The 11,043-nt window shown below is 34.1% G+C and overlaps 1 protein-coding gene across 1 annotated transcript; it reads left to right on the top strand.

The window, feature by feature from the left end:
• The first annotated feature begins 4,728 nt into the window (after positions 1-4,728).
• LOC131300995 (protein RGF1 INDUCIBLE TRANSCRIPTION FACTOR 1) lies at positions 4,729-8,422 on the top strand. Its single transcript, XM_058327085.1, has 4 exons — positions 4,729-4,918; positions 5,194-5,466; positions 6,896-7,051; positions 7,877-8,422. The coding sequence occupies exons 1-4, from the start codon at positions 4,916-4,918 to the stop codon at positions 8,156-8,158; spliced, it is 714 nt and encodes a 237-aa protein (XP_058183068.1). The 5' UTR covers positions 4,729-4,915; the 3' UTR covers positions 8,159-8,422.
• Positions 8,423-11,043: the final 2,621 nt, after the last annotated feature.

Here is an 11,043-nt window from a genome sequence, read left to right on the forward strand (position 1 = left end):
CATGCCTTTAGAAAAATTGATTAGCAACGCCAAGGGGTTTGCCCAAGTGAAAATGAAAAAAACAATAACTACTTGTTCTGCATGAGATTGCATGTTTGAATTTTACGAAAGCCAAACATTTCATACCTTAGGACTACTGGAGAGTTTTTCAGTCTTTACCTTCGAGCCTCAGAAGTAGACATCTGGTTAACAAAAACATTGATTATCATTTACATTTTGGTAATAATAAAAATTTCCTTTGGGATAAACTTGGAGGTCAATATAATCTCAAAGGTGCTTTCAAAATAGAATCAAGTGAAATTTTACTTATAATTTGAGATCTGTACATTGAACATTAAGGATACTGGAGGAAAATTGGTGCTAATTGATGGAGTTATTACTATTTTTCCTAAATTAGAAAAAGAACAAAAAAATTGGTCAGATATTGTCGCTAGCTGTCTCCACATGTGGTGGTAACATGTGTTAAAATATTTAAAGTAGATATCATGTTAACAATAGAAACATGACTCCTTGTAATAAGCAAAAAAGTAGTTTCACACTTCCCCTTTTTAAATAAAGTAAAGAGAAAACGGCGCCTCTTTGCCGCCAAAACAAACCAGCGAAATATCGCGTTGATTGGCGCAAAAGAAATATTAGTGGTTCAAATAATAGTTCTGTAGAGAATTAAAGTCTAATTTCATACACACTCTCGGTCTACGATTTCCACTTTAAAGTAGATCCCACTAGAAAATCAACACCTTATATTCACTAGGGGGCAATTACATTACAGTAGAAAAATAAAAGATAATATCCCAAACATGACATGAAGATTGGAAGCTTTGTTGTCATCGTAAAATGAAAATTATTAGTACAATGACATTTTGTATGTAATGACATTTGAGATGGACAGATTTGCTCACCAAATTCAAACACTACGTCGTTTCTTTCGTGAGAGACTAGCACCTAAGGTTAATAAAGTACCACTTACTTCCTTCACCAAAAGATTTACAGCTTAGTGCGACATCACAAGTGTTCAGTGTTAGATCATGTTCGCCCTAATGTTTCTGTAAGATAGTGAGTGCCTGTAATATTAAGCCAATGAATTTGTTACTCCTAGTTATTGCAGTCGTTTCTTGCACCCCGATGCGACACCAGTAGGACTCTGTTTTTTGTCATGTCACCCTCATTTTTTCTTTTTGAAATTGAGGAAGCCGTAGCACCTAACTGATAAATTTGTTTTCTTAAGTGTTGCACTAGCTTTCTTGAACGAATGACTTAGCACCTAATGGAACGCTATTAGGGCTCAATTTTTGCTCATGTCGCTCTCAATTTATGTTGAAAATAAGTGAGTGTTAATTATTACGATAACATAGGGCCAAATGCTTGATGGGAGACTAGCTAGAATCTTATAGCCAATGACATTGGTCTTCGTAGTTTTGCTAATTGCTATCATGAGCGAACCACTTGTATCCTAATATGATGTGTTTTAGGTTAAAGAATGGTAGTATATCTACATATACCACGAAAATAATACACCTTTCATTAATTTAGAATTTTGATACTCCCTCCGTTCTAAATTCTTGGTCCTCTTTTATTTCTTGAAAGTCTCCGTCCTAAATTCTTGGTCCTCTTTTATTTCTTGAAAGTCTCAAAAGATTGGCTATATCTTCTAATTTATAATGTTTTTTATATCAAATATTGATTTTGTTTGATAGATCTTGATGAGCTCTTCCATACAAAGTTTTAAAAATCACCAAAAATATTATAGATTGTAAGATATAATCAATTGAAAAATGACACGCACTCCCCAACAGGACCAAGATTTGGGGACAGAGGGAGTAATATTTACTCGCTCACATACAATGTACAACTCCCCTCGCAAGAGTCTCTCTCGCAATCGTAGAGAATTCTCCTCTCAATCTATATTACTCCCTCTCGTACAATGTACAACTCCCCTCGCAAGATTCTCTCTCGCAATCGTAGAGAATTCTCCTCTCATCAATCTTTAAGAGTCTGTCTTGGCAAACATGCACGTTCCTCACTACACTCTCCCAAGTGTGCACCCTCTTGAGTTCACCCTTCAAATGAGTTATTCCATTCTGTTTTTATAGCCTTTTATCTCCTCAATGATCGACTAGGATCATTTTCATCCAGTGGCTCTCATTCTCCATCTAGAACCCTCTTATAGAATATTTTTCCTTCACGTATCTACAATATGTTAGAACTCTCTTTACAAGTCTATCACATAGTGGAGTCCTCTCCAAGCTCGTAGAATATTCTAGAATCTTGTAAAACTCTGCAACTGTTTAGGTTCTTTCGTTTTTGGAATATTTGAAAATAATTAATACCGATAACCTTTTTAATCAAATGTCACACACACACTTGAGAGTCCACTAATCTCAATTGAACACCTAGTATTGTAAGTTTGTCAACTTACACCCTAGCTTCATTCTCTGTCAAAAAAGTAACAAAAAAGCTGAAGTGCCCTCCCATCCATTTTTGGGTGGGAATTGTAAGTGTAGAAACTTCTTCTGAGAGCATCAGCAGTGGAATAATCAAAATTAAAAAAGTTGCTAAGGTTAGTAATGTTTATTCAAAAAGAAGCTCACATTGGTATTACCAAATTTAGCAAACCTCTTAGCAGCTCATCAAATTTTGGTATTTAAATAATCAAAACTAGCAACCTTTTATCAATAACCAAATTTAGTGGTTCCAACATTTTCTCAATTAAGTGCACCCATCGTACAAAAACCTTATCTCTCTTCCGTTCTCTCTCTCTCTCTCTCTCTCTCTCTCTCTCTCTCTCTCTCTCTCTCTCTCTCTCAATAATGTTTTTAAAAAAATATTTTAAAAACTATTTTTTCAGAAACTTTTATAAAATAATTGTATTTTCAAATTTTTTTAAACACAAAACAGTGTTTTTTGAAAAACCTTATTTACAAAAAACAACTATTTTTTGTTTCAAAAATCTACTCATTATTTTTACACAAAACTATTTTTTATACAATTGTTTTTAACTTAAACTATTTTTTTCAAAAACTGTTTAATTAAAATTGTTTTTTCAAAAAAAAAAATCACTAAATTGTTTTTTCAAAAAATATGCGTGAAATGAAGGGAAAAAGTTCAGAGGGAAGGAACAACTGGCAATGGACCTATTGGTTTTGATTATCAGTAAAAAATAAACAATGTTCTAAATGGATAATCAAATTCTGATGTGACATGTTTTTATTATTCACTTTTTCTTATTCCACTACGGATGCTCTAAGTCTATAAATAGAATCCTAGTCCTCTAGGTTTGTTCACAACTCAAAATTCACAAAAAAAAAAAATGGTCTTGCTATTGTCAACCCACTGGGCTGACGATAAACACACTAGAAGATAAGGAAAACACATATTTCTATGTACTTTTTATACCCATTAATACATGTCACACCCTCACTATTGTCAGCCAAGTGGGCTGATTTTAGAATTTTCCTTTTACGAACTAAACGTCTAGAGTCTTTAAAACGAGAGTAAGAATAACTTATTCACCTTAGAATTCTATTGTCTATTATTGTTTTAACAAATTAGAATATGCACACACAAAAAAACTTCAAATTGAAGCTTAAAATAATGTAATTTTTTTGGAGTCAAATAAGCTAGAAAAATAAAATTAGTGATTATTCATAATTGTTAACAAACACCCATCATTAGATTTTTTTTAAGAAAAAACAAGCTAAATAAGTTAGAGTATAAGTAGTAGCAAGCAGGGCCATCATCATCGAGAAAAGGTCGGAAAGGCAAGAGATCAGATTGGAGCTCAGAGTTATCCAGTACTAATGACCAACTTAGCCGTAAACCATGTCAAACAAAGACTGATCAATATCCGAAGCGAATGCATTTGAACTTCTTCCAGAAGAGTTTTCGGGTTTTTTTCTGGACGAGTTGTGCTTATTTGCCAAGTTCGCATTTTTGGAGGAATATCAAGGCATTGATCAAGATATCACATATTTTGTGATATTTCGGTAATAATTCTCTCCTTTTAATCAAGCCTCATACATTGTTAATTTTATTTCCTTAATATTATTTCCTTAATATTAAGCCTGAAAACTTTTTAACTTCGTCCCATGTGTAATAAGCTTTAATCTGAACGTTCACTCCATTCCCTCCGCATGGGATGTAAGCGCGACGGGCACAGGAAAAGAGGGGACGTTGAAATTCTGGGCGCGAAAAAATTGTTATGATTTGTCATCGCACTATGGACGTATTTGTGATAGCTATGGATACAAATTTTTGATTTTAGCTTCAGATGTTGCTGCATACTTCAGATTTCAGATTTTAGTAGTAATTGAAAAACATGTTTGTTGCAGCTGCGAGATTATGAGTTTTTTTAGAATTTGTGTTGCAGAATCTCAGAAACTCTTTCAAAATTTGAAATTTTCTTTCTTTTTTAATCTTTTCAGAATATTTTTGACAAATACTCTAAACTGATTTTGAAAAGCTAGAATATCAAAAATTGAAGAGAGAAAAAATTCTCGCAAACCCTCGCTATGAGATTTGAATTCTTAATCTTCGTACCAAGTATGTGATATTATTTGTTTCTTTTTTTTTTTATACTGAAAACAAAATTTCTCCGATTCTGTTATCATCGGAATCATTCACCGTCAATGGTCTCAATCCAACGGTTTAGATCACTTCAATTCCCGCCCATTATAGAGATCTTTGTACTCCCAATAAGTCACAGAGATTTCTCTTTCCATTTCCATTTATTTTATTCAATCTTTCCCTAATTTTCTTCATTCCTTCTCCTTTTTGCACATTCCAAATCTCACCAATCTCTATAAAGCTTTCTTTCTCCTCTCCTCTTCCACTTTCTCTCACATCAATTAGTTTTTTCCTTCAATCTACCGTCCTCTGTTCTCTCTGTACCAATCATTGCATTTCGACCCTCATCCAAATGGTAAGTTAAGCATCAAAATTCTCTCATTTCAATTACTCCGGTTTACTTAAATTTCATTGAATTGATCGAATTAAGTTGCATATTGAAATGGGTTTTGCAAATCCTTTCAATTCTATTACTCTGTTTTGGCATTAGTCCATTGAATTCATCCATTAAAGTCATGAATTGAACTGGGTTTCGCGAGTTCTTTCAATCTTATTACCCTGCTTCGGCTACAGTTCACAGAATTGATTGATTAAAGTGTTGAATTGAATTGGGTTATAAACTTCTCGTAGGTTGGATGCAAGATCCGATTGGTGAAGAGAAAGAATGATTGGGTGAGTAATTTACTTCAGAGCAGATTCTTCGGCTCCTGCGGTTATCATAGAGAACTCAGGAAAAATGAGAAAAACATGTTTTGCATCGATTGTAACCTGTGCTTTTGTAAGCACTGCATCGGTTCTTCGACTCATTGCTTCCATCGCTGGCTTCAAGTATGCAAGTATGTTTATCACGATGTCGTTCGCTTGCAGGACATTCAAAAGTATCTCGATTGTTCCAAAATTCAGGTTTAGCTTCTCTTTAATCTCCTCTTTACTTAATTTAAAGGTTTTGTTTGTTTCTTTCCCAAGCTAATTGTGAGATCAATTTCTGAACTGTAACCTTTTAGTCGATAAGTCAAATAGTTCATCTGTCGGCATGATTTTTGAAGTTGTGATTTCTAATTTGAATTTCAGTCTGTTTGGTAGATTCTTAATCCTCGTGTCTACCATTTTAGTTGATTTTGAAGCTTTGATTGATTTTCATTCTTATTGTAGATCTAAATTCTCTTTTTGGAGGTTTGAATTAAATGACTCACCATTTTCTTAGAAATATTGCTCTTTAAAATTTGTGTTGTAATGTTGCTTCCAAAATTGTGTTGCATAATATTTTAAGCATTAAAAGATAAATTTAAAATCTATTTATACAACAATAGAGTGCAAAAATTATTTCTGTTTTGTTTTTTTCCTTGTTCCATTGATGATATGAATCCAACAAGCCGAACAAAAATCCCAATAATGGGGACAAATAACCAATTAAAGGAAAAAAAAAAGTCATTTCCATTCTGACTCATGAATGCGACAATAATGATATATCATAATTCTCATATTTTATATGAATGTACTTCTCTTAGTATTTCACAAAAAAAAAAAAAAACTTACAAATGCGATAATAATTAATTTCATTTAATATGATTTCGGTGTAATGATAGTGTGTATTTGAATCTATAATTAATCTTTTTGTTAGATTCTTTTCTAACTTTTTCCCACCATTGGTTGTGGAATTGATAAGATATTCATCTTCAAACTAGTTTGAGTTCTTACACTTATCTCATTACCATTTATCACTTCCTCTACATAATCTTAGGTTTTTTTATAGTCTTTCTACTTATAGTTATCCTATACTAACTACCAAATGTTTGGTGGGATTTGATCATAAACAGAGTAATCTTGGATATCATTAGTTACATTCACAGTTGTGTATAACCGATTCACAATATTTATTTTGCTTGTTTTTATATCTTAACTATAATATTCTGCGATAAAAAGAATAAATTTTAAATTACAAAAAGTGAATCATAATTGTATTCAAGTTGACACTGTTGTTGTGATGTTTGGGGATTTTTCAAGGCTATCCCATTGGTCACTTTTTTGGGGTGGTTATAATAATCAACTTTCCCAAAAAAAAGTTTGACACTGTAAAAAAAGTTTGACACTGTTACAATATGGTAAAAAAAAAGTCCAATTGCATATATTTAAAATTTAACATTTTGCTCCACGAACTTGTTCTCAATAAGTTGAAGTCAATATAGCAGCAGTCTTACTCATTATTACTATATCACAATCCTCAATGTCATTTTTGAAAGTATGTGGTGAAAATCATTCACATTTTTTCCCCACGTTCAAGTTGATTTACTAATGAATAGGTTAATTAATATTTGGACTTGTAATTTACCAGACATATAAGATAAATGGAGAAAAGGCAATCCATCTAAATCCGCGGCCACAATCAAGGGATCAAAAGTTATCAAAATCAAAAAGTGGTGCGGCGTGTGAAGCTTGTGGGAGGCACATTCAAGACTTTCCTAATCGCTTTTGCTCCATTGCATGCAAGGTACTATTAAACCTATGACTAAACTTTCACACTCTTTATGGTGATTGGATGTTTGGGTAAATTTGCACACATCTCTACTAATTTTGGGGTCTTGAAGTTACCACCGGGGAAATCCTACATGCATGGCCCCTAGAGTTGGATTGTTGGCCTCCGTGGGATTCAATCATGCGACATCATGGAGGACAAAAACTTATTACTTTCTCATGTTCATTTGACTAAACCCCTTGGGGTTCTAAACTCTCACACTCTTAAGGCTACAATTGGTTGACCGTAAAAATATACTAAAGTGAGAGTATGAATTTCATTATTAGGAACCTTAGTATCTAGTAATCTCATCCCTAATGTTAATATTATATTCACCTGTTTGGATATCCAACAATGTTATCTAAATACAAGTTCTTAAGAGAATATTTTGGCATGTATTCATATCATGAATTCGGGTAATGATTTTTGGAGTAAAAAAAATATATTAAAGAGAATATGAGAAAATGATGGCAAATTAAAAAAGGCAAGTACATTTGTTTTTCCATCTTTTCTTTTTAAACATTCACAAATTCTTGATCAAAGTACACACAGCCTTTGAGTTGGCAATTTTCTTCTTTTGTGGACTGTGCGGAATTGATGTGAGACTATTATAGAAGTGCTTGATGACCTGGATAGGAGGTTATGAATTATTGTCCATTTCCAATGTTTAAATCTTGAGTGACTAGAATTACATTCTCATTCTTTTTGAGGTTTCTAATATCCAAACAAGGCCAAACTTTATACATCACTTGATATTGAGCTTGAATTCAAAGCAATGCTCAAAAATGATTTAATTTACAGGTATCAGTAGGAGCAAAGTTTTCCAATGGCAACACCGATAAGTTGATTTCCTTTCCAATACCAGAATTCGGTTCCCTGTCCTTGAAGGAAAACTATGCCCTAGAAGAAAATACGAAAGAAAATGACTATTTTTCTTTCTCAAGTTTCAAGGATTCATCACGCTCATGGAGTAGTACTACTGAATCCTCTGAAGAAATTCAAGCTTGGATGAATTCAACATTGAAGCCGAAAAAGAAACAACACAAGCGGAAAGGTGTCCCCCGTAGGGCTCCCCTTGGCTAATGCATGCCTAAAGCATAAAGGAAAATAAGTTCCTAAGTTCCGTCATTTTAATTTCTTAATACTTGCTGTGCATTTTTTTTCTTGTTTCCATTGTGGTTTTTCCACAATAAGACCACAGTTAATAGATAACAATTTGTCCATGATAAATAACTCCCAAACAGCCCCGATTTTGGGTTGTGGTAGTAATAAAAGTCTTGTGGTTGTACAGCACAAGAGTACTGTTCCTGATTTTGGCTTTGGTATTGTATTTGGGTGGTATTATTATTTACTTCTTAACCGTAATTAAAACTACATATTTCTCCTACCTTGAATCACAACTCGTCATTCGGCATTGTGTGCTCTAGGCCCACGAACATGTGAATTGTTTTTGAATTGTAGTTCAACATCCCAAGCAATATTTGACGTAGCACACAATTTCATCAGCTGGTTTCATCTTCTTGATGCGTTACGTTTGAATTCTTCTTTCGCTCTTTACATTCTTCAACACAAAAAATGCTTGCGTAGTTAGTTGGAGAATTCGTTGCCATGCTATTCAAGTTCACAACCAATTAGGCTTCTCTTTTCGCATATAATAATTTCACGATACTGGTCGAGAATTAATTCTCGTCACATGATGATCATAACAAAAATTCTCGTTACCTATGATCTATTGGTGCTACCAATACTACACCACAATGGGCGCCAATTTATCCGTCGCGGCAATGTATATATTTAAGACCATATTTAGACTTCTTCCAACTCATTCTCTTAATTTCTATTTTGGCATGGAAGCATGCTTTTCTTTCTGAGCAGCGCTACAGCCACCACACTAAAAATGCAGTGGCCGGCCACCGGACGCTGTGTGGGGCCCACTTCGGGTCCCGCATGATTGATTTAAGCCGTTCAATAATTTTAAAAAAAAAACTAAGTGGGCATTGCGAAACATCAGCTCGATCCGATATGTGTAGGTGCTCGGATCGAGCTTTTTATTTTTCTTTACACCAGAAAACCAATCTTTCAATTTTTTTCCCGATTTTCCAAAGATGAGAAGCTTGATCTGAGTACCTACACATAACGGATCGAGCTGATGTTTAGCGACGATCACTCAGTTTTGTTTTGTTTTTTTTAATTATTGAATGGCTCAAATCATCCATACGGAATTCGGAATGGACCCCACCCGGCGTGCCATTTTGGTGCGGTGGCTGTAGACTTTCTGTTTCTTTTTAGATTGTGACCGGGCCGCCAAGGATTGAGAGAGTTCTGTCAGTCTTTGTCAGATGGGGTGGTGGCGTCTCATTTTGTCTGGCTTTTTTAATGGTAGAGTTGGTTAAGGTTGGGCCCTTTTCAAGTCTAATCCCACATATCATGGCAAAAATAGCATTTTTTGGTTCATGTTCCCCCTGGTGGATGTGGCAGACCAAAAGGGACCGCCAAAAGAAAGATGTACACGAATGAATAGGCCCATCTGTTTTTTTTCCTGGATTGGCTTGCTGCCTTGCTGGAGAGGGGTATGGAGAATATGTTTGATGGACAGAACAGAATCCGATGAGCAACAATGGGAACATCATTTGCATGCTGCACATGGATGAATAGCCCCTCCTAGGGGTGAGCATGGATCGGATTGGTTTGGTTTTATAGTAATCCAATAACCAAACCACTACTTACGGATTATGAATTTAGAGAACCAAACCAATCCATAAAATTCATAAAACCAAACCAATCCAAACCATTCAAAGGCGGTTTGGTTTCGGTTTTAAACCACGGTTCGTTTAAAATTGAGATATCATTACTATAAACTATTTTAAGTACTTAAAATTGCATAGATAACTTAAACTAAAAGTTATATTGAAATTAATATATTAAAATCATCAAAACTCACTAACATCAATCAACTAAATAAGAATAGAATACATTAGAAAGTAAGTTACCGAGATAAAAGAGTAGGAAATCACTTTACTAAGCCCAAACCATGTATGTTTAGCGTAATGAAATTGTAGGACTAGGAAGTTTAGGAAATTAATATTGAAAGTGAAAGAAAAGAATAGGGTGGTGGAATAGAGTATTAGATAAGGAAATTAAGTTTATTAAGTATATCTAAATAAATTATATACTATATGTGTGTGTGCCTATCACACGGTTCGGATTGGTTTGGAACCAGAACCATTAACGTAAATCCATAAACCAAACCATTTAACACGGTTTTTATTTTTTTTAAACCAAGACCTAACCACATCATTAAAAAACCAAACCAAATTATTCGGTTTGGATTGGTTTGGACTGGATTCACGGTTTCATGGTTATTTTGCTCACCCCTAGCCCCTCCTAATTGGGAGGATTCAAGACGGCAACAATCAAATTCTGAGTGTAATGAATTAATGATGATTTGAAAAGAAGGTCTTAAGACGATTGTGAGGATTCAAATCGTAAAATACGACTGCTTATAACTTACACAATGATATTTATAGTGTGTGATTTTTTCCTGTAACTTTTCTCCATGTAGGATTTTTTCACGTATATCATTTGTTCATCGTTTATTCTTCATTCATGTTATTTCTTGATTATTGGGTCGGTAGAAAAATAGAAATTTCAATTGATATCAGAGCGGGTCACTTGTAATCTGAAGGAAGTTTTTCTAAGCGGATCTTTATTCACGATGAACATGGATACGAATATGAACCACTCTTCCAATCACATACCGATACTGGATAGTGAGAACTTCGACTATTGGAAGTCTCAAATAAAGACGACAAGGAGGTCCGTTGATGAGGAAATCGGGAACTCATGTAATAAGGGTTAAAAGCATCCTACAAATATTAAAAAAAAAAAAAAAAAAGCATCCTACAAAGGCTGTAGATGAGGAAGTGGTTCCCAAACTCAGTTCTGAGTTGTCACGTGCAAAAAAGGCT

The sequence above is a fragment of the Rhododendron vialii genome, chromosome 9a, assembly GCF_030253575.1.
Source record: "Rhododendron vialii isolate Sample 1 chromosome 9a, ASM3025357v1".
In the NCBI taxonomy this organism is placed as follows: domain Eukaryota; kingdom Viridiplantae; phylum Streptophyta; class Magnoliopsida; order Ericales; family Ericaceae; genus Rhododendron; species Rhododendron vialii.

Bases quoted from the DNA above. Each gene is read 5' to 3' on its own strand.
- LOC131300995 (XM_058327085.1), top strand. The intron at 5,467-6,895 runs GTTTAGCTTCTC...GTAATTTACCAG, and splicing joins TCGATTGTTCCAAAATTCAG to ACATATAAGATAAATGGAGA. The intron at 7,052-7,876 runs GTACTATTAAAC...TTTAATTTACAG, and splicing joins TTTGCTCCATTGCATGCAAG to GTATCAGTAGGAGCAAAGTT.